The following is a 23,732-nucleotide window of genomic DNA, read 5'->3' on the forward strand; positions in this document are numbered from 1 at the left end:
TGTTGTTGCTATCGGACTACCCATTATGCAAGGTTTATCTGATGTTTCGGTAGGCTTGGATTGATAGCAGGTCGAGCACACATAATTTCAAACAACACCACACCTAATGAATATACATCAGACTTCTTGGTCAATTGTTGCCTACGGAAGTATTCTGGATCAAGATATCCGAAGGTTCCCTTTTATCGCAAAGACTCACATGAGTATGATCAAGTCGCGGACCATCTTTTGACAACCCGAGATCGCCATCTTTGCAACACAACTCTCATCTAATAGAATATTTGTCGTCTTAACATCATATCCGTGTGAATTATACCCCGCCTCTCTACCCCTGTATGAAGGTAATAGAGACCCCAAGCAACAGTTATACATGCATCTAATCTTTGCCTCCACGACAAAGGAGGAAGATCACTGCCAAACAGGAAAATATTTTAGCTACTCATTATTTTATAATAATACGGACATCATTCTTATACCTTCACAGATAAAAGCTAGGATGCTACGCAAATAAACACAATTACACAAATAGTTAGTGAAGATGATGACATTTAAAAAACAAAATCAACAGTATCTTTTGCAGGGAACTCCGAGGATTTAATTTCAGTTAAATCTCAAGTTTTTAAACTCTTGTGTGTGAATTTGTTTGATCAAACTTTGACCAAACAATCAGCCACTCTACCTTCATAACCCAACCATGTGTAGGAAAATTTGATGCAACTTTCAAGTCCAGTGCACTCTAGACTTGGATATTTCATTGGGGGGCAGTGTTTTGTGAGTAGTCCATCGACACCTAAACCTGTTGGGCTCCCACGACGACCCAAGCTTATTATGAGAACTTTATTTCAGGGTGTAAGACCAGGGTTGGGTTAGGTTATAGATTTCAACTCAACCTCACTGCTGCAAAATCAGGTACACGTTAAAGCTTTTAGTCCCATATCAACCAAATGAAACTATGAAAGGTTTGAGCCAAGAACCACTTATGTAAAGTTGCAGCCAAGAAAGGTCTAAACACAGGCAGTTGCCCGATGAGTATAGAGCGAACTATTCTTTCACCTTTTACTAAAGAATACCATGTACTCATCGTATAAAGCAGAATACTCCTATTTTTGAAGGGATTTCCTTTCGAAATCCCACCAACTCAAGCTAAAATGTTGCTAATGGAGAAGTGTTTATATGCAACTTTCAGTGGTTTGATGCTGCTAGTGTGTGAGATCAATGGAACTTAATGAAGTATTTTCACTGCAATATATATTAGTAACATACTACAATTATAATTCTCCGTTTATGGGCCTATGGCTACAGTTTAATCATTTGTTTCCTTCTTAGGGGTGACTTCGGATCGGATTAACCTCCTTCGGAATTTTTCCAAAAAAATTTCGGAACCTAATATGCTAGCCAAATCCGATCCAATTTTTTTTCGGATTCAATATATATTTCCAATTTCGAACTTTCGAAATTTCGAATAATTCGAAATTTCGAATACTTGGTAAATTTTCAAAGATCTCTTTACTTTTAATTATTTTTGGAATATCATACACCAATGTTCATTGTAGGAGAGAAACCATGTCCACAACACCAATGTACCAACAACAATACACACTTGTTTACTTGAGAAAACCCATTTTCATTCAAACAAGTGATCCAAGAAAAAACGAAAAAACACCCGCACCACCAATAGCAAGCATTGCATTCTGTTGAGGTCCGGGTATTTGTAATGTTTCAATCTTTTTTGTGTGTGGAAATTGAAGCGAAAGTGTCTGCATAAATAATGGATTATGGTCTTGGACTCTAAGTAGCTTTACATAATATTCTATCTATTGAATTTGGCTTTTTGGATTGGTCCGAAGTCATTGTATGACTCAATAATATTTTTTTTTATATCATTGTTGTTATGGCAGACGGTGTAATGACAGTAGAGTGGTCCAATTCAAGTGAGGAAGTAGCGGGTAGGTTATGTTTTTGTTTTGTTTTTGGAAGTAAAAAACTAGAAAATGAATGAACGGTCGAGATCTAATCAAGTGGATAGTGAGAGAAGTATATATTTTCGGAATAAATTGGCAATAATATCGGAAATTTCGGAATTTTCGGATCGGATTGGATTTTAGAATTATATCCAAATCCGATCCAATTTTTTTTTTTCGAATTTTCGGAAATCGGAAAATCGGCCCATGAAAACTACACCCAGAGCCAGACCAATTTCGGGTCGGATTTCGGAAAAATCGGAAATTCGGCAAAAAGAGACACCCCTATTCCTTCTATAACCAAATTTGCACCATTTAGAGGATAATCGAGTCTTTAATATTATGCATTGTAAACCATCACTTGTTTCCCCTTAAATATTCAAAAGAGAAGATACTTTACAGGAAAATGCATAACAGATATTGGTAGAAAGCAACATTGACGTATCATATAACATGGTGTATAAAATAAGATTATCTAGTATTTACCAAAGGAGAAGAGATTCGAGCTCTAATTAGCCACCTAAGAAAACCTTGTTTTCTAGACTTTTGGGGAAAACCAAGAAGCAATCAATTGCTCCATACCCAAAGAGAATTAATATATTGGCCTAGAGATTTACCCGTTATTTAATCCAACATTATATCCACAAATTCCGCCTCCATATTTTTACATAAATTAACCATATTACAATCTCAATATAGCAATAGCAAGGGACGGGAACCAACATTCAACAGACCACTTTTTACTTTCTAATGAGAACTATATGAAAAAATGAATGATAACAATCAAAAGACAAACTTGTTTCCTAGATTACATCCCGTTTATAAATTCAATTAATAATCTTACCTCTAACTGGAAGCAAAGCTCCAAGGCAGTGTTTTGACAGACCGTAGCCATTCATAGCCTTAGAGTCGATTCAATAATCCAATAATTCAATAGTCGATTCGATAGTCGATTACAGTTGGAACTATAAGCTAGAAGAGGGTAGAGAGAAGGTTTTGATTTGCTGCGGCTAGAATTCTCAGGGGTGAATCTCAATTTGATCCAACAAAAGCAAACTCATTATTGTTATGTTATATTGGCTTTTGGGGTTTTTTCGTTTCTTACACTTGTCTATATAACTATTCCAGCTAATATACTCGGTCGTGTAACTTGTGTATGTAAAACTACAAACAAAACAAATGAGCAATCAAAGGAGATGGAATTTGTTAATAAACATTATTAGGATGTTAATAACAAAATTCACTGCGTAAACTAAGAACATGAATATTACGAATCACATTGTTTTCCTAACACTTGATCTTCCAATCGGTTGTGAATATTTACTCGGGAATGCTTAGGTCATCAATTTCCTTATTTGGTCCGCCTATGAGCAAGTATTCGTTTATTCCCTTTAAATAAGCATTATCTTTTTTCAATGCTTTAATCTGCATATGAAGTTCTTCTACTTGAATATTTGCTTCGTAGAGCTCTTCACGTCTAGTCATGAGTTTGTTGTAGTTCACATCTAGTACTTCAAACTTGTATATCTGTTGTAGATAGTGTATGGCATTTCCTGCGGCAACATTTTCTGAGTCGACGTTCTTGGTTTAATATGTTCCAAATGATGTTTGTATGATAGGATAATCTGGATCTTTATGGTATTCTCTTAGTATAGGCACATTGATTAAGCACATCCACCGCAGATCGATAGTTCTCAAATATTGAACTCAGAAACCTGTTCTTCATAAATCTTTTCTTTTTTGAGAATTTCTGTAAGTGCACTCTTCAGTGAAACATTGTGTTTTGTTTCGTACCCCACGATCTTCTTGTTGTATTTTTGATTCTTCATGACCTGCATTTTTTAATTATAGTAGTTTAATAAAAAACATATATTGGCGTGGAATAAATTGTGTTGAGCACGTATGTGTTGTATGTGTTTGGTATATATATATTTCATAGGGTGAAGAGTCCATTTTGTTTTGTAATTTGACTGTAATTAGAAGTTTTTTTAATTACATATGGAAAGTACGATTATCAGATAATGATACTATCCTAAAATATTTATTTATATGAATCTTATACGATTTTTTTTTACCAGTTATTTGAGTGTAATTAGAATTCTTTGTATTTTACATTACTTTTTCCACGCTGATTATTTTGGGTCCTATTGTTTGGACTTTCTCAATAACTATTTTAAGCCTTTATGTGTTGTTTAAACCCATACATTGATATTGAATTTATTTCCAAAAACCATTCAAATATACGAAGTATAATTATAGGTCCTTTTGTGCTGACATTCTGTCATTCTAGGATCCATTGCTAGGTTCCAATTGTTTTCAACAATATTTAAAAGAGTCATACCTTTGACAGATTAATAGTTCTGAGCAAATCAAGACAGTCATTTGATTTTACATATAATGAACCATAGAGGTGGTCAATACAATTCGTTGATGACTGTGAAGTGGAATGATCAATGAAGGTGGTATACAAAATAGTCATATCTAATCCACACCTCATTAATCCACATCTTCTACAATATCCCAACAACTCAAAATCAAAGTGGAATTAAATTACAATCAAGTTAGAACACTAAATTAGTAGCTCTTGATCAGAACTTGAAGGTTTACAGAGACGATATCACACTTAGGCAAGTGAAGATATTTCATTGTAGGTGGGTACTGGAGGTTGTCATTGCGTCTCGTTCCATTAATCCCTCAACTAGAACCTCTCCATGTACGGATCACTGTGTCCTGATTCAAACCCACGTCAGATGGCTTGATTTGTCCTGTCATACATACTTTTGTCCACTAAACACGAAGCCGCCGGTCCTGTCTTCCAAATTCCGCCCTATCAAGACTTCGAATTGCATCCTCGGCATCTTGCTCATCATCCATATAGACAAAAGCAAATCCTATAACAGCAACAAAAGGAAATAAAATCTGGTAGATACCACATAACTACCAAAGAGAAATAATAAAAAATCCAGGATCTCAAGCTTAAGAGCCTATGTCTTGCTTTTCAGATTACGATCTACAATCTAAGTGACCATTATTTAAGGACACGCCAAAATCTACAATCTAAGTGACCATAAAAATCAGGAATAGGGTCAACAGACCTTGTTTGATGAACGTAATTATGTGAAGGAACAACAGTCCAGAAGTGGGTGTCTCATGAGGAAATCAATGTTGTCATGCTTAAACTTTTTTATACACTAATTTTATTACCGAGTAAAGCTTCGTTAAAAACATTTAAAACTAAAAACATAAGAAGAGACTTTTCATTTATGCCTAAAGCAGATACAGAGAAGCTGAAGGCAGTGGATATTTCAAACAGATCACTGGGGAAGTAAAAGAGCTTACCCCCATATTCTTAGTCATACCAAATGAACATCACAGATTACACATTTAAAAAATGATAAACAATCTAAGGAAAAGATTCATCAAAGAGATTATCATACCTTGTTATCCTATTTATCTTCTTCATGATCAAAACTCAACATCTGGCAAACCGAGATCTCCATGGACCTTTCCTCTTCAGGAAAATATGACTTTTTTCCCACTAACTCGGCCACTTTCTTTGCAGGTCCAGAATCTCGTACCACTCAAACCGGTACCAAAAAGAACTCGATCATCTTTCTTCACAGTTTTATTAGATCTAGTTGTCATAAATATTTTTTTGGACACTTGTATCTTCGACTGGGCTAGACGCGATACTATCCAGGTGAAAGCAAAGGAGTTGACATCTGGCAAGCAATATATAAACCACTTACATTGTTAGTTGCAATTTAAAATATAAACCACCACAAATTTAAGTTTATTACCTCAAAACCACCACAAATTCAAGGTTAATTTGAAAAAAGATTAAGCTTAACCCACTTACATTAGCTTGCTTTCGAAGATAATCAACCCTGCTTTGAAGGTCTGCACGAATTTCTTTCAAACTGATATCCTCCACTTTTTTATGTTTCTGAACAGGCAATTTACAAATCAGAATTGATCCCGTTGAAAATAAATATTTACCTAAGAATTGAGTTACTTTTTAAGTTTTAAACTTATAAAAAGTGGCAATACTTGCAAATACATATGTATACATATTCGCCTATTAATATCCTTCTGCATAATAAACATAATGTTAATGAAGCCAAAGGATATACTTGTTCTTAATAACCATTTCCATCTGACGACCATCTCCATCCTTTTGTAGTGTATCATTTGTCACATAATACTTATAACTATTAACATAGATATTCTTCTTTGCTTTTTCTTTCACAAAATTGCATCTAAACTGGAAGCAGTTGCTGCCTTTCTGAAACTCTACTTCTCCAGTGTGTTTCTCTCTATGATGTTCCTAGGCTATCTTTTCTATCTAGAATTCTAGACAAATCTCGGCATCAATTGTCAACTCTTCATTGCAATTGCATATGACGGTATATGTTCTCAGAAAATTTCTGCTTCTAACCTATAAGATTTTTCTAATAACAATGAAAGTGGAGTAAGATCTAATCATGAGATTGAAAATGAAAATGAAAAAAGTGAAACATATATACAACAAAGACAACTAAAACCTGGTAATGCTAATAGCCTGGTCAAATTGATTAAGATTCTTTACAGCCTTTGCAATTGCTTCCTGGTTTTTCTCATCACACTTTTTCTTCCTTTCTTTCTGTTCACATACCATGATTAGTCATAATTGAGAACTAAGAGATAGAGTTCAATTCAGTAAGTCAAGATGTTTCTAAAGGAAGACTTGTTTGAATAGAGTACACAAAAATCCAATGACAATGACGCATAATCCTACCTTTAAATGGGAAGTCAAGCTGCTTGTGAAAAGCTCATAGACAAATTTATATCCTACATTCCACTCCCCAGTAGGATTCGTCCATGAAGGATTCACAACCAGTGATATTCCTACATAACATAAAGACCTCGACATAAAACTATGTTCTAACATTCAACTAAGAAACACATTATCTGCATATAAATTTATGCTAACACTAACCTGAAGCTCCAGTAATACACCCATTTGCATCAGCCTTAACAACTTATGAATCAATGAAAAGTCTTAATTAGAATATCATCAAAGGTGGATTGGATTCCTTCGGGAAAAAAAAACAAAAAAAAACAAACCCTAATTGAAATTGAAATAAAATAAAAATGTGTCGGAAGAAAGAAACACACCTGTTCTATTGTTGGATGAAAGAAACACACTTGTTCTATTGTTGGAAGAAAGAAACACACCTATTCTATTTAGTACTGTCATTTACTTTCTAATGTTGGCCATCTCCTCTTTTAGCAGTTTTAACTCTGAAGCACAGTCAAGTTCTTGTGAAGGATTATTACCAGGCGTCCATCCAGGTGGCGGGTTCCAGTAAGGATCTTTCACCCCAGCCTTTTCCCAAACATTAACCAAGTCTGCACTCTCATGCCAGTACACCATTGTTCTGTCTGTATTGTGCCGCCTACAGAACATGTCTTCTCCATTAGGTGCTACCTTACCAATCATATGTTTAAACAAATACTCGTTAAGAACATGAGTTGGTACGTGTATGAGTGTGGCAGTAAATGCAATAGCCAATATCGAACAACACGTTCTCCTGTATTCAAGAATTCCAAAAGCAGGTATGTTCTGAGAAATGAAATTTTATATATTGCAGAAAAATTAAAATATATATGATGCCTAATATCAAATTAAATCTGATAATTACTATATAATTCAAACCATACCTATGATTTAGTTTAATTTAAGAACAACAGATTGAGAGTTGCAAGGACTACTCTGCATCAGAAATTGCATACTGACTCTTAAGAGAGGATATACGTTCTTGATTCAAATTAAGGGCATAACCACTCTTTGATAACGATACTTTTAGTGCCCAGTCCAAATTAAATGGTGATTCACAATATGTTAATTTAATTTAACAACAACCATAAAGTTGTAGCACACTTTGTGATCGACACTCAATAGACATTGTATGGCCTCTAAAGTACAATTTTAAACAAAACCAAAACATCAGTAAACATATGGCCGGGCTTTTTTAGAAAATTTGTGTGATAAGGCTGCCTACATTAATATTACATAATCCGGCTTAGATCTCACTTTCACACCAAATGGATTCTTCTGCGCTTGTAAGAATAGAAGCATGGTTAACTTGCTTAAGTGGGTTAGACCAAGTTCCTTTTCAGACTGTAAAATTTTGCTTAAGGTTAACATAGTGCATACATAATCGGGTGAATAGGAAGATAAGACAAAAAAATGAGCTAAAAATATACCCTTCTATTAGTTTCTGTGGCAAGCCTAGCAGTGTCATTAGGCACAATCAAGCAGCATTGTGCGAGGGTGAACGATGGGAAGTCCCTCACTTTACACAGAGTTGTGATTTTTTTTAATTTGGTGTTCTGTTAATGAAATATTCACAAAACTATTTTTTTAATACACCCATATCAGAAACAAACCCTTGGCATCGCCAATAAAATTCATACGAAAAATGCATCAACCAATATACTAATTAAATGAAAGAAGTATCTTTTTTTGACAGAAGATAGAAACCTGTGAAATTGAAGCTTGTTCCGGCCAATAGCAACCTCTAGCTACTGAAGAAAACGGAAGCATGAAATTGAAGATTGTTTCAGCCATTGATAGTATTAGAGAGAGAAAGAGATGTGTAGATCTGCAACCACCAATTACCAGTGTTGGGGTCCTGAGTCGAAAAAGAAATTATATTAAAGTCAGATATAAAGAAAAAACTAAAGAAAATTAGTAAGTAATTGATTAGTTATTCATCCAGTTTTCCTTTACATAATGACATATTATGCAACAATGTTTATTTATGATCAATCTGCATTAACTTAAGACTTTTGACATCCATCATCCTTTTCCTATAAGTCTATAACTAACTATTTGTTTGTGGGTGCTCTTGTATATCGTTCAGATTGCATTTGACAAAGGCCACACATTAATCTAGAATTTGTGGGAGGTAATTCTGGTGTCGAGAAAATTGTTCAACATTGGCCTATTTGATTGGGTTCAAACTTTAACATAATCACGCTTTACGGCGCATTTTTGTAACAAAGGGCATCAACAGCAAGTATCATAGTGATTCTGAAACTTATTTGTCTTGTCTAGAAAACTACTTATTCTAGTTAACCTCTCCTTACGCTAACCAAGTAAGAAACTGTTCACAACGCGCAGGTACTAGAGTAAATTTTGGTTAATTAGCACTTGTGCATCCTCACTGGTTTAGTGGTCTTCTAGGATGAGTTCAACACACGGGTTTGCTGACAAACAAAAAATTCATTCAGATTTCAATGGTTGAGCCATTATATCAGAGTAGAGACCATCAACCATCAAATAGGGGTTTAAAGAGTAAAGAGTCTTTCCTGCTAGAGGTAAATGGATATTTTATATTGGTCATCAAATTACGATGGAACAGGATCAATAGTGGCACAAAGAACTATCTCAAGGCTAGTTTGAACAAATCCTGAGCAGATTAGATCAAAACATCCTGTTTTTGTTGATGAATCAGCCTGAATCATCAAAGCAATCAAATACACGACCCATAGTAGAACAAGCTCAATTTTACAATGTCTACTACTATAGCTGCCAGTGTATTGTGATGCATGAACATTAGCCGTGAGGAGCATTGTATCTTAGGTGGTTGCATAGATACGTAGTTTCGTGTTCTAAGCAAGTAGAAAGCCCATTCAAACAATAGACTTGACCTTCATAGAAAATGGAACCAAAATTCTTCAGCCTCACTAAACCTAACCAAGCTCAAAATCTTTCCCCAAAATTCATTTGTTTTCGTCTTTTTTTAAAGTTAGTTACCAATGCATTGCCCTCAAAATTGAGGGCCACACCAGTCTTTTCAAGGCAAGTTTAAAGGAGGAAATTGATGTGGAGAACCTTTAAAAGAGGGATCCACAGACCACAATACCGACTTTTAAAAGATTCCATAATCTTTCAGTCATATGGCAATTGAATTGTGACATTGTGCATACAGGTCTCGAGTTCAACTCTCAATAACAATTTTGTTGTTTTCGTTTCTGTAAACTCTAAAGCACAAATTAATAACAACTTTCATTATTGTTTTTTTCTGAAAGTTTTTTCTTTTTCTCCAGATCTTCAGAGTTCGTCTGTTTTGACGAAAGGTTTATTTCTCTTTTTCTTTTACTTCGGATTGTTACGCGAACAGTTCCCCAAACCGGCGTTTTTCCGAATCATTATAAAAAGTGAGGTGTCCATCTAAGATAATCCCTTAGTAGTGTTGCTGTTGTAGGACATCGTATAAGAAAATGCATCAAGAAGTTAGATGTTTAAAAGGCAACTGAGTTCTCTAACGGAATCCAAGTTCGAAGATAGTTAAAGCATTCAGCTACTTGAGACTAATTTATCGGACTGTGAGGTGATCTGGCTGACAACAACAAATTGTCACTGATAGTTTAAGATTTTTTTGCTGGGGAAATCGAAATTGGGTTACTTTCTTTGTTCTGGGTTCAACAATATTGCTTCAGCTTCAAAAACTATATTACCAGACAAATGGATACTATCATTATTAACTCAGGTGTCTCTTAAATTAACAAAATTAGAAATTTGTGTCCTAAAATATCTAGAAATCAATAAAAAACAATCATCGATCAAATACACCAATATCACCAAAGGGGTATTATCATTATGCAAACAAAAAACGATTTGAAAGACATACCTGGTTGAAAGGGGAAGAAGAAAAAGAGTTCTTAAACCCATAGCTTACTCTTGAATATAAGCTGCTACTTCACTTCAGTTGGACTTCATCATGGTAAACCCATGGTCACCTCAGTTGTATACTTACTGAATGGGCTGATTATGTCCTATCCTTGCACTCAAGCTTTAGTAACTTTTTAGTGCAGGGGTTATCCTAGACACAAAAACATAAAATAATATTCAAATATAGGTCTTTCAATTAATGAATATATATGGAACGTCATATTGGTTTTATTGTGTCGATTTGTTTTTACTAAATCTTGTCATATAGTAAGTATATATGAAGTATATACTACTATTTCATCAAAGACTACATGATATGAAGAGGCTACTGTATAGGACGTACACATGACCTAGGAGATTAGTGGTGACAAAGGGACCGGATGCGGTATAGCGTGGGAAGACAGGTTGCACAGGATCGATCCAGCGGTATCCCAACCGCCTGAACCGCCATGAGACGGGAGAGAGGGAGAGCGGAACCGGAAACCGCAAGATAACCGGCTACGCCGATGCGGGAAGGAGAGGGGGGGATATATAAGAGAGAGAGAGAGAGAGAAAAAGAGGAGGAGAAAGAGGAGAGCAAGAAGTTGAGACTAGGAATATTATAGGTTGTAATCACGGTTTATACATTTGGCCGCCGTCTGGAGGGGAGCGAGAAAAATGGCTACGGTAGTGAAAAGAGGAGTAGGGAGACCTAAGAAAGCAACGGTGAGAGAAAATATCAAGAAAGAGAGATCACCGGAGAAGAAAGCGGTAGGAGAGGAAGAGGATAGGAGAAGAAGAGGTATCAAACGCTGCAAATGCTGCTACCGTGACTTCTTCGTGAGGAGATTGTTAGGCTACTTAACGGAAAATGATGAGTTAAGGAAGGGAAGAGAGGTTACGCAGGCTTAAACGGGTCGGGATGATCATCGAGCAAATAAGTAGTAGGGGAGAATGAGGGGTATCCGCCACAGACATCGAAAGCAAACGGTGGGTATCACCTTGAGGTAGTGAAGGCAATGATTGAGAAGGAGAGAGAGATGAATCGCGACCGCAAAAAAAACAAAACCGTGAGCTGGCCGCTGAAGAAGTTGCAAGCCCCAACAAAAATCCAATCGCGGTTCAAGATGGAATTCGGCGTTTGAAACGATTCTCCCAGCCAAGATTTGAGAGGTATGATGGAAGGGGGGACCCGACGGATCATTTGCACCATTTCAGGCAACAGATGCCGTTATGGCAGGAGAGTAAATATGATGGGCTTTGGTGTATGATGTTCCCCGCTAGTCTGAAAGGGGGAGCCTCGGATTGGTATTACAGGTTAGCTTCGCGGAGTATCCAAAGGTTTGAAGAATTGGAGCGCGCGTTTGTTGATCACTTCATACACCAGAAAAGAAGGGTGGTTGACATCGCGACACTATTCAACATAAAACAAAGGTCAGTGGAGTCCTTGAGAGAGTTTCTGTGCAGATTCAAGGAGGAGACATTGAGGGTGGAAAATTTGAGGAACATGCAATGTCATAGCCTTCCAAAGACGGCTTCGAGGGCTGAACTAGAGTTCATGAGTCGGTTTCCAAAATCGAAATCACTTTTTGCACGCCTCAGATCCCAAGGTAGAAAAATATATACGCTTTCACGAGGACATAATGCGAGAAATGCAAAGGAACATAAGAGAGCAGAAAGGCAAAGGTGCCGCTTGGACCCGATGATCGCAAAGGGGAAAAGGAAGAGAAGAGGAAAGAGGAAAGGAACGCATGAGGAGAAAAAGCCGTGGTCCGGATAGACGGAGATCGCGCCGGGCGGATATCCGAGAGAGGAAGCCGTGACAGGGAAATCGAAAGCGCACTTCGCTAAATCGGCCGCTTTGATGAAATCTTGCCGCCGATTAAGGGATTACAAGATTTTGAGGGTCCGCTGAGTACGCCAGATGGAGATAGATGGGAAGCCATTCTGCGGCCTACCATAAAATCAGGAATCACGCTTACCAAATGAATGCTACGCCTTTGAAGTGGTTGGTGGAGAAAATGATTGAAAGAGGGATGCTCGTGGAGTTTGTCGCAGAGGTTCGCCAAGCCGATAGAGGGCCGGCCCGGCAAGGATTTTAGGTACCATCAATGTCATCTTCAGCGGGGAAACCCTGGGAAGAAATGCACACCGAGAAAAGATGAGAAAGACAGCCAGTTTACAACAAGTGAATGAAGTGGTGAGCATACCGCAACTAGTTCGAGGAGTCGTAATGGGCGTTGAAAGCATAAGGTTCACACCGAAAGACTTAGAGTCAGTAATTTCCCCGCATGAGGATGCTCTGGTGATTACTATAGCGATGGGCAATTATCTGGTAAAGAGGGTGCTAATAGACTGCGGCAGTTCAGTTGACTTGTTATTTAAGGGGGCGGTGGAGGAGATGAATATTGGAAAAGACCGGTTAAGCCCCCAAACTAATCTTTATGGGTTCAACGGCAAAGATGATGAGAGCCCTTGGGTGAATTGATGCTACCGGTTATAGCCGGCCCGACCACGGTATTCACCAGATTTATGGTGGTGGATGCAAGTTCCCAGTATAATGCTATCCTCGGGATCGGAGGAAATGGATCCACAAAATAAGAGCCGTCCAATCGACATTATACCAGGTGATCCGCTTCCCCACTAATGGGGGAACATATGAAATAAAGGGTGACCAAGCAGCAGCGCAGAGTATCCATCAAGTGACTGTAAAAAGTATGGTCCGCGGTACCAAAGGAGAGGAGTCATCGCACGATCCTGGACCTGCATAGCAATTACAGAAGGAAGCGGAAATAGCGGGGTATGGGCCTCCACTGGGACCGAAAACGCTGGATGAGTTGGAGGTAGTGAACCTCGGGCTGGGAGAGGAGGAAAAGTTTACATCGGTGGGAGCGGACTTGCCGGAGGAATGGAAATGTAAGTTGGTACATTTTCTTGCAGACAACACCGATATATTTGCATGGGTAATTGAGGATATCATAGGTTTGGATCCGGAGTATGCTTGTCATCACTTGGATATGAATGAAGGTGCTAAGCCAGTGCGACAAAAGATGAGAAGTATAAGGCAAAAATACGCTGGAAGGGATCCGCCAAGAGGTTACACGTTTGAAAGGGCAGGAATAATAAGGAACCGGAGTTTACGTAATGGTTATCTAATGTAGTCGCTGACCGAAAAAGAACGGCAAAGTTTGAATGTGTGTCAACTTCACGACGTTAATAAAGAAAGCCCGGCGGATCAAGCACCCGATGCCCCGGTGGATGAGCTAGTTGATAGAACGGCAGGTTACAAAGTGTTTTCCTTCATGGACGCGTCGATGGGATACAATCAGTCGCGATGTTCGAGCCGTGATCGAGAAAACCACCTTTGTGGTGGAAGGTGGTACTTATTGTTACACCGTATCGCCGCTTGGCTTAAAAACGCGGTGCTACTTTTCACCGGTTGGGAGAAAAAGATGTTTGAAGGCAAGATTCGAAAGGGGATAGAAATATACATCGACGATATGGTGGAAAAGAGCATGTCGGAAAGAGAGCACTTGGAAGGCCTCCAAGAAACTTTTGACATACTTCGGAAGCATAAGCTAAAACTAAATCCCGAGAAATGCTCATTCGGGGTAACTTCAGGAAAGTTTCTGGGCTACATAGTCACTCATCGTGGAATTGAAGCAAATCCAGATCAGATCCGATCACTGATTGAGATGCCATCTCCGCAGAATGTGAAGGAAGTACAAAGACTGGCTGGGAGAGTCGCCGCATTTAACAGATTCATCTCCAAATCGTCGGACAAGTGCCGGCCTTTATACCGATTGCTGCAGAAATCGCCTGATTTCCATTGGACCGCGGAGTGCGAAACAGCCTTTCAAGAGTTGAAAAGATACCTTGACAAAGTAACTTTGCCGCTCGCGACCAACAGGAGAGAAATTGCATTTGTATCCGGGGTTAGTGAAGCACGTAATCGGGCCTTCAGTTCTGGTGAGGGTGGTCAACAGATAGAAAAGCCGCATTTTCAAAGCAAAACCCATCGCAGCAGCAGACCCGATATAGCGGGATTGAGAAGTATGCTTTGGCATTGATATTTTCAGACTTAAATTGAAACCGTACTTCGAATCTCATTCTGTGGTTGTGGTAACAAATTTACCTCTGAGACAAGCGTTGAAGGCCGAGAAGTCAGGTAGGATGCTTAAGTGGGCGGTCTTACTCAGTTCTTATGGGATTACTTACCAAGTCAGAATGTTGAGAAAAGCACAAGCCGCGGGCGGAGTTTCCGGCCGAATTTCCGCGAGGATCCCACTTGGGGAGATGAAATGGTAATGGAATTTGAAACGGAGGTCAGCTGCGATCCGTTGGATCCGTGGGATGTGCGTAATGGGTGGAGAGTTTTCACGGATGGCTCGGCTACGGACACAGGAAATGGCATAGGAGTCGTGTTAGTTACTCCTGAGAACAATCGCCTTGAGTTATCCATGAAATTGGGGTTCGCAGCCTCAAATAATGAGTCTGAATATGAAGCCGTGATAGCTGGGTTAGACTTAGCGAAAGATCTAGGGGTGAAGGAGTTGTCTGTTTTCTCAGATTCCAACTTGGTAGTGAGTCAGGTGAATGGAGGGTTTGCAGCTCGCTGTCCCCGGATGGCAAGATACCTTGAGGTCCTACAGCGAAGGGCAAGTAAGTTCGACAAAATACAGTTTGCACATCTGGGCCGCGGAGAGAATAGACACGCCGATGCTTTGGCTTATGTGGCTGCAGTTGTGCCTGGATTAGAGGGTCGGTCTATTGATGTAAGGGTGTTAAGCAAGCCGAGTACATCAGCTGAAAGTGATATTTGCCTCGCTACCGAAGGGGATCAGAGTTGGATGGAACCAATCAAGGCTTTTTTGAGTGGGGTAGAGATGGAGAGTAAACAAGACAGGCGAAGAATGGAACAGTTGAGTTAGCGATACACATTACTGAATGATGACCTGTACCGAAGAAACTTCAGTGGGCCGTTGCTAAAATGTATAGGTCCGCTGCAAGCTCGAACTTCTAGCCGAGGTTCACGGGCGGAGATTGGCGGGTACCATTCCGCGGGGCTTAACTACAACTCATAGATTGATAGGGCAAGGGTATTTTGGCCCCATATGAAAAGAGACGCCACCGAAAGCACGCCAAGAAATGTGGGAAATGCCAACGATTTGCTTCATTCATACATTCACCACCGAGCCATCGCGACAATGTGTTCAAAATTTTATGGCCGCTCGCTATGTGGGGACTGGATATTGTAGGACCTCTACCATCGCAAGTGGAAAAGGAGATTTATGTTAGCCGCATCGACTATTTTACCAAATGGGTGGAAGGAGTAGCTTTGCAACAAGTTAAGGAAGAGAATGTGAAAAAGTTTTTGTGGGAGAATATAATATGCAGGTTCGGGCTGCCGCATACTGTCATCGCAGACATCGGGACTCAATTTACAGGGAAAAAAGTGCGAGAATTTCTTCAAGCATTTAGAGTCAAACAAGGGTTTTCTGCCCCATACAACCCTGAAGGAAATGGACAAGCAGAGGCATCTAACAAAATAATAATGGACAATCTAAAGCGAAAGTTGGAAGAGAGAAAGGGTGCATGGGCAGACGAATTAAGTCATGTGCTATGGGCGTATCGGACCACTCAAAGAACTTCCACTAATGAATCGCCGTTCGCAATGGCGTACGGAGTAGAGGCCGTCATCCCAGTGGAAATGATAGAATCCACGACCAGAACGCAAGCTGTGGAACATGGACTGAATGAGAAAATATTGGCCGCGGACTTGAATCTTGTTGAGGAGAGAAGAGAGATAGCCCAAATTCGGTTGGAGGAATACCATCGAACTCTGCAGAGACAATATGATAAACGAGTGAAGCCACGGAGTTTCCAGGTTAGGGACTATGTGCTGCGATGAGTTACTCCAGCCACCAAGAAAGATAACGACGGGAAGCTAGGGCCAAACTGGGAAGGCCCATATGTCATCAGTAAGAAGGGTACCTCTGGAACTTATGGATTAGAGACTACGACTGGAGATAAAATAGATAAGCCGTGGAACATCAGAATGTTGAAAAAGTTCCATGTCTAAGATTTTTGTTAAGTCTTTTCATATTTGATAACGCACTCTTTGTATGGTTTATTATTATGACTATGAAATAAACATGCATTCCTTCCAACAAGATTAGCAACGCATAATAGAAACCAAACAGGGGGAAGTATGTTATCCGAAAGCAAGCCGGGGCAACCCCGACTAGCTTCACAGCCTATACAAAGCGAAGCGCTGGGGACGAGTTCTTCGCTGACCGAAAGTCCGAATCAAACCGGGGCAACCTTGACTAGCTTCACAGCCTATACAAAGCGAGCGGACGAGCCCTTTCGTGGACTGAAAGTCCGAATCAAACCGGGCAACCCCGACTAGCTTCACAGCCTATACAAAGCGAAAGCTGGGACGAGTTCTTCGCTGACCGAAAAGTCCGAATCAAACCGGGGCAACCCTGACTAGCTTCACAGCTATACAAAGCGAAGCGCTGGGGACGAAGCCGCCTTCGCGGACTGAAAGTCCGAATCAAACCGGGCAACCCCGCTAGCCGCATTTGCCTATACAAAACCGAGGGGAAGAGCCTTTCGCGGACTGTTGTCCGAATCAAACTGGGGGCAACCCTAACTTGCTTCACAGCTACCAAAGTGAGAGCGGGGGGAAAGAGCCCTTCGCGGACTGTTTGTCCGAATCGAACTGGGGGCAACCCTAACTTGTTTAGAAACTATACAAATAGTAAATGCAGGAGGAAGAGAGCCCTTCGCCAACATTGCGTCCAAATTACAAGGGACAATCATAGCTAGTGTCCAGCTAACGGAGTTTGGAGATGCAAATGAAAAGGAATTAAGTCAAAGTAACATCTTGATTAATGCCTCCATGCATAACGAAGTTAAAATACGTCGTAATCGAAACACGACGGATAGTGAATTACAATGCAAAAAGAGCACAAAAGTACTAGCTACAAAAGACATTGTTCCTCATAAACACAACGATAATTGTTCAACTATTACAAAACCAAGTCCATCTGCAAAGAAAGTAAGCCGACATGTGTTACTACTGAGGATCAGTAGTTGGTTCTTCAGGAGAAGTATTTTCATCTTCACTGACTGAGATGCTGGCATCTTCATTCGCCTCCACTGGAGAAGGGACCGCGCAAGTGATGGGAGTCGTAACACCAGTGGTAGGCGTCTCAACGGCTTCGGACTGCACAATTGGTTCTACCAGGGACGATGTCTCTACAACAAGAGGAGGCGGTGGAAGCAGTCGGCCAGCAGCGCTAAGCTGATCAAGTTGTTGTTGCAGTTCGCGTGCGATCTTTTTCGTAGCAAGGCCCCGGAATCGATCCGCGGCCTCTTGGACAGCCTTATCCACAGCAGCTTGAGTGGCAAGCTTCTCCGTCTCTCTGAGGCTTTCCATTTTTGAATTGACACCCGCTACGTGAGTCGCTGTGTAATGCCCTCGCCACCGAGCTCCTTATGGAGCTTGATCGCCTTTGATCCGCACCTCGCCCCTATCCTTCTCCAGCCATGGCGCATCTTTGCTTTCCATCCATCGTACCGCGTGTATCTCCTGCTTTGCCGCGTCCAAATTCTCCACGGTGCTGGTCAGGCCACGCAGCACATAGCCGATGTCTAGACTCAGCTGCAGAGACATATGGGGTATAAGAGTAGCACAAAGGATGGAGAGATATTATAGTCAATAACACATACCTTTTCCCATCCAGTGTAAATGGAGGCCCTGTGGGAAGCAACGGTACCAGCATCTCCATAAGCTTGATCCCGAGGTAGGTGAGAGCTGAAAAATAAGGAGGCGGCAACGGCTGGATTTTCCAAAGCCGAGTCTCGTGTAGTCACATCGCGGTACCTAGCTTTGAACTTGGGATGCCACACCTCGATAGGCCCAGAGGTTAAAGGACCAGCCGAAGAGGAATCCTGTCTAGGGCGGCGTGAAGATATCACAAACCGCGGAGGGTCATTGCGGCCAGTAGTTGGGGGAGGAACAGCGGAAGAAGTTTTAGCCCTTTTGGTGGGAGGGCTTTTGTTTGACACGCCAGCGAGCATCCCCATCGAGTCGCCGGTCCCAAAGCTTGTACTTGTTCACATCCATTCGCGGGCGTATGGGGAGTGGTGGTAGGAGCAAAATCGCCTTCCCACTCGGGCCACACGAGTAGGAATGGGGAAGGGTGTCCGCGGTAGTAGTCTTGTTTTAGCAAAGAAGGCACGCTGAGCAACAGCTCGTGAATGGGAGATTTTGGTGGTATAGTTGAAAGACTTGTAAGACGGGCGTTTTCTTTTTTGAGGTGGGGATGGTTTGGGCTTTCTTTCTTTGGGGGGCGGCAGACGATAGAGGGGGCCTTGGTATTTGCCAATGTCTTTTAGAGAAGGGTCAAGTAACAGAGGAGTGGCTTTTTCCGGATCAATGCCAAGGACTTCATTAATCGCGTGAACTCCCCGAAGTTCGCGAGGGATTGGAAAATTTCTCGAGTAGACACCGCTTGTATATCCGGGATCGCTGAATCGGGTCTCCAACCTACATCACCAAGAACAAAGACAAATTAAAGACAGGTGAGAGATAAATACCGCGACTCAAAACGGCTTCCTTACCACTTGTTAGGAAATGGAGATGCCTCAGAGAAACTTCCGGAGGGAGGTCCGCAGATAAAAAATTACCGGACACATACAACGGGTACTGATGCCACACCTTGTCAGAAGTGGTAATGTGAAGAAGGAAAGACTTCTTTTGAGGACGAGTGCAGAAGGATTGATATCCCACACTCCCCAGTTTAGTGCTTTTTTTTATATAGAAGTGGGCAAGGATATCATGGAGTTGTATTTTGGGGGAATGAGTCTCATTGTAGTGGTTGGCGGCATACATAACACGCCAGTAGTTACCTATGCCCTGGCACGGAGGAATGTTGAAATGGTTACAGACCTCGACGTCAAGGGGAGTCAAAGGGAAACGTAAACCGGCCGCTATCTGTCCTATAGTAGCTACGAGATAACCAGGGCGCGGTGATACTAAGTGAGGAAAGTGGGTGACGCCAGACACATGTTCGAGAATAATGTCACTAGGAATGCCGTAAGCGGCTTTAACGGCATCTAGATTGGGTCTGCGGTAGTAGGACGGCGGTGATGGCAGAGAAGGTTTCCTACCCGAAGTAGATGGAACAAAATGGGATCAAGAGAGTTTGAAGCCGGGGATTCAGATCTGTCCGCGGATTGCTGACTAGATCTAGGGGTAGAGGATCCAGATTTACCTGATGTGGTGGCGGAGGATTGGGTGGAGGAGATGACCTCACATTCCGATGAAGGCATAATGGAAACAGTGCAAGGAGGGAAATTCAGAAAAAGATAGATGCGCAATCTAGGAAAAGAAGATAATGAGGAAGCAACCCCCAAAATAAACAATGAATGCACAAATAACGAGAGGAAAGGAAAGGAAAACAATTTAAGACAAACCTGTAGCAAGAGAGGGCCAAAGCAATGGAGGGCATAACCAAAACGTGCCGGAGGTTGCACGAAGAAATTGACGACAGGAAAACGGGGGAAGAGGTTGAAGAAGGTGAAGTTGGAAAGAAAAATGGTGAGGGTTTACTGTTTTGAGGGTTTTGAGGGTTGTGAGAGAGGAGAGAGGTTTGAGCGGGATTTGAGGGGGCAGGGACAAAATGGTAACTGACTAACAGAGAACCAAAGAAATAGGGACGCGTGTAATCTCGATTTTCGGCGGCAAAGATAATGAGGCGCGTTGCGTGATTTCGCCGTATTTCCAGGTGGCAGTACAGAGGAAGCACGTGGAACACGTGCTGGGAGAAAGAGATAAGGGGACAGAGTGGGTGGGAGAAAGAGATAAGGGGACAGAGTGGGAGGGTCAGACAAGAAGTATTCAGCAGAGGGTGTATGGAAAGAGAAAGGGTAGTTCTCGGCACCATTGCCAGTCGCGGACCATCAATAGGGCCGAGAGAGGGCATCTGTATAGGACGTACACATGACCTAGGAGATTAGTGGTGACAAAGGGACCGGATGCGGTATAGCATGGGAAGACAGGTTGCACAGGATCAGATCCGCGGTATCCTAACCGCTCTGGAACTGCTGCGAGACGTGGAGAGAGGGAGAGCGGAACCAGAACCGCAAGATAACCGCTGCGGTACGTGGAAGGAGAGGGGGGGATATAAGAGAGAGAGAGAGAGAGAAAAAGAGGAGGAGAAAGAGGAGAGCAAGAACTTGAGACTAGGAATATTATAGGTTGTAATCACAGTTTATACAGCTACCAAACCTATGACCCTTTTGACATTATTGTATATGTCTACCATTTACTCTTTGTTCATCATATCCACGAGCAATTTTGTTAAATGCTTATTTTTTCACCATATTTTTTGTATCATTTCCTCTTAGGCATTATTACATTGGGTGAGGATAGGTTGGATAAAGAAAATTAAAAGTTATTTGAGTGTAAGTGTGAAACTCACCAAGATGTTAAGCTTCCCATTGAACACTGATGAGGTCTTTTCCATTAATTTCTCTCTTTGGGCTCACACCGAGATATTGCAAACTGATCCAGTTACTTTATATCCCAACTGGCTCCACTCATGCAACAGTTGGTTGAGCTCAGTTTCATGATGTGATCCCTCTTTCAACATAGAGAAACATCTTACCTAACACCCAAATAATTGATAGTCTCAATGGCTGAATGTGATAATTTGACTGGAAGTCTCTTGGAACCCTCAAGTTTAAAGTTTTTTCCTATAAATTATCCTCAAATTACCTTTAAATTTTGAAATCTGATATTGCAAACCGATAAGGGGCCACAATGTCTGCCCGAATAAAACAAATAAGTAAAAACAAAAGATGTAAAGTGAACTGAATGACACAACAAAGAACAAAAATAAAAATAAGAGTTGATAAACATTTTGATCCGCTCCTGATGACAAAAGAGTGAAGCCATAGAGGCATTATACTAAATCTGCCAAAGGTCAAAGTAAGCCATGAAAAGAACAACAAACTCACATCATCATGCTGAAGACCTTCAGCCACCATTGAATCAATGAGCTTCAGAGCAGTATCCACTTTCCCCGCCAAATGATATCCATGTACCATTGTGTTATATGTGACCTTGTTAGGATCAATACCTCTTTGAATCATATTTTCTAATAGTTCATGTGCGTCATCAGGTTTTCCTGCTTTGTATAGACCATTAATCAATATGCTCAATGTCACTACATCAGGTGGAATTCTTCGAACCACCATTTGATTGACAAATTTACTGGCTGCTTGCCAATGCTCCGAATTGCAATGACCAGAAATTAGAGAACTATAGGTTACGACATTTGGTGGAATTCCCCTATTCAAAGATATCATTCGTAAAACCATGTGGCTTCCTTAAAAAGCCAGAAACACAAAGTCCATGAATTATGGAAGTGTAAGTAACAACATCTTGAGATATTCCTTTGCCCATCATTTCTTCAAAGAACTCTTGAACAGATTCAGCTCTACCAACTTTCCCCAGCCCACCCAACAGCGTAGTGTAATTAACAATTGTATGTTTCAACCTCTTGCATTGCATTTTTTTAAACAGACCCACTTCAAACAAAATCGGAGACCCTCTTTTAATCCTCTCCCCATCTCGCAATCAGAGTCTCACTCCGAGAGCGTAGTCAGTAAACTCTCTCATTTTTAGTAAGAATGGAAATGTCTCACATTAGTTTTAGTTATACGTGTACTATTGGGCCTAGGCGCAACAAATTTTATAATATATATTTTAAGCGGGTATTTGTATCGTCAACTTCTATTCAAATTAAGTTATAGAACACACTCCCACACCCCAAGATCAGAGACTTTAACTTAAGTAAGGAGATTGGGGTAGCTGGCAAATGAGTTGCAAGAGTCAGCCTAGTACATACTCTTCCATGGAAGTGACATCAAGGTACAATATATTTGTTCAGAATTGTTGCTGAAAATTGAATATGTAGTTCTTTCTTATTCAATGGTAGCTTGATGTAAGGTTGTTCAGGCGTAGGGTTTTATCTATGAAAGAAAATGTTGTTAGTTTGTTCATTGTTCACTCTCTATTTCAGGTACCATTTTAACAAAATGCGATATGTTCTCTGTTTTTTGTTCAATTTCTGATTTCTGATTCTGAACCCATCGTTGAAAAACGACATAAATGTCTCTGCATAAATCCTGATATCTTACATCTTTTGCATGTGGACAATGCCTTTCTTTGCCGTGCCTCACTTGTTGAACCCCGCATGCTATGTACCTTCTCCAAGCATTTCGAGTTGTTACTACGCACTCACTTAGTTCCAGAACTTGTGGTGTCCTCTCTTCTGCCCCAAAATCTCCAATTGGCATATGGTTATCCAGTTATCCTTTTTGAATTTTACCTGTTTCCTTGTTGAGAATGTACCATGGAACCCCACACATGCCTCGATTGTTTGATTATATGTAGGTAGTTTGTCCATCATACTACTGGCTGTGTCACTCATATTTCCATGTTACAGAACTGTTGATTATTCTTCCACTCTGTTGTCTTTACGCGGTACATACCCAACCCGGCCTCCTCATCTTGTAATGCAGATCATGGAGCAATGAATAAATTAACTTAGACCCACTATGAGATTTATCCCCAACCACAAACACATTAACCTGCATTGGCCACCACACACCAAAAAATGCGATTATCATGAAATTGAAATTAAAAATAACGTGAAGAGATGGTCCTAGCTAACTTCATGGCCAATTTGATTCTGACTTGGGTTAACTGTTGTACTTTAAAATGTGTAATCTTCACCTTACAATGCGGCGGGAAGTTCCCATGTGACCTATATGCTGACATGCAGTGATGTTAAAATTGAGTGGAATTAGTGGAAAGCATTATCTTGTTTCTTCTATGTTCTAATTACTTTTAATATGTGTGTTAGGTTTTGTAGTGTATGCTAACATTACAATTGTTTACCATGTTAGTTGTGCTTTCAGCTTTTATTTATTTCTTGCTAGATGTCCTTCCACATGACATCTAGGTGTCTGGTGGTTTATAGTCTGTT

The 23,732-nt window shown here is 40.6% G+C and overlaps 1 protein-coding gene, 1 long non-coding RNA gene and 1 other non-coding gene across 3 annotated transcripts; 1 reads left to right on the forward strand and 2 right to left on the reverse strand.

The window, feature by feature from the left end:
• Window positions 1-1,016: 1,016 nt before the first annotated feature.
• Window positions 1,017-1,132, forward strand: LOC147512867 (U5 spliceosomal RNA). Its single transcript, XR_015219722.1, has one exon. It is a non-coding gene; the product is annotated as a U5 spliceosomal RNA (small nuclear RNA).
• A 3,337-nt stretch (window positions 1,133-4,469) lies between these two features.
• On the reverse strand, window positions 4,470-7,467 carry LOC147512868 (tripeptidyl-peptidase 2-like). Its single transcript, XM_086599498.1, has 7 exons — window positions 7,119-7,467; window positions 6,940-6,981; window positions 6,739-6,848; window positions 6,506-6,603; window positions 5,821-5,907; window positions 5,399-5,683; window positions 4,470-4,852 (listed from the first exon to the last, which is right to left on the reverse strand). Exons 1-5 carry the CDS (start codon window positions 7,198-7,200, stop codon window positions 5,877-5,879), a joined length of 363 nt encoding a protein of 120 aa, XP_086455624.1. The 5' UTR covers window positions 7,201-7,467; the 3' UTR covers window positions 4,470-4,852; window positions 5,399-5,683; window positions 5,821-5,876.
• Window positions 7,468-8,491: 1,024 nt separating this feature from the next.
• LOC147512869 (uncharacterized) lies at window positions 8,492-21,300 on the reverse strand. The gene is made up of 3 exons (XR_015217285.1): window positions 21,159-21,300; window positions 10,643-10,834; window positions 8,492-8,638 (listed from the first exon to the last, which is right to left on the reverse strand). It is a non-coding gene; the product is annotated as an uncharacterized LOC147512869 (long non-coding RNA).
• Window positions 21,301-23,732: the final 2,432 nt, after the last annotated feature.

Source organism: Coptis chinensis, chromosome 3, assembly GCF_015680905.1.
Source record: "Coptis chinensis isolate HL-2020 chromosome 3, ASM1568090v1, whole genome shotgun sequence".
NCBI lineage: Eukaryota > Viridiplantae > Streptophyta > Magnoliopsida > Ranunculales > Ranunculaceae > Coptis > Coptis chinensis.

What these genes read in the sequence shown, in the direction of transcription:
- LOC147512868 (XM_086599498.1), bottom strand. Translation starts at nt 7,200, where the DNA reads ATGACAGTACTAAATAGAATAGGTGTGTTTCTTTCTTCCAACAATAGA. An exon ending in TTCATCCAACAATAGAACAG is followed by an intron (nt 6,982 to 7,118) that starts GTGTGTTTCTTT and finishes TTGATTCATAAG; the next exon opens with TTGTTAAGGCTGATGCAAAT. An exon ending in GTGTATTACTGGAGCTTCAG is followed by an intron (nt 6,849 to 6,939) that starts GTTAGTGTTAGC and finishes TATGTTATGTAG; the next exon opens with GAATATCACTGGTTGTGAAT.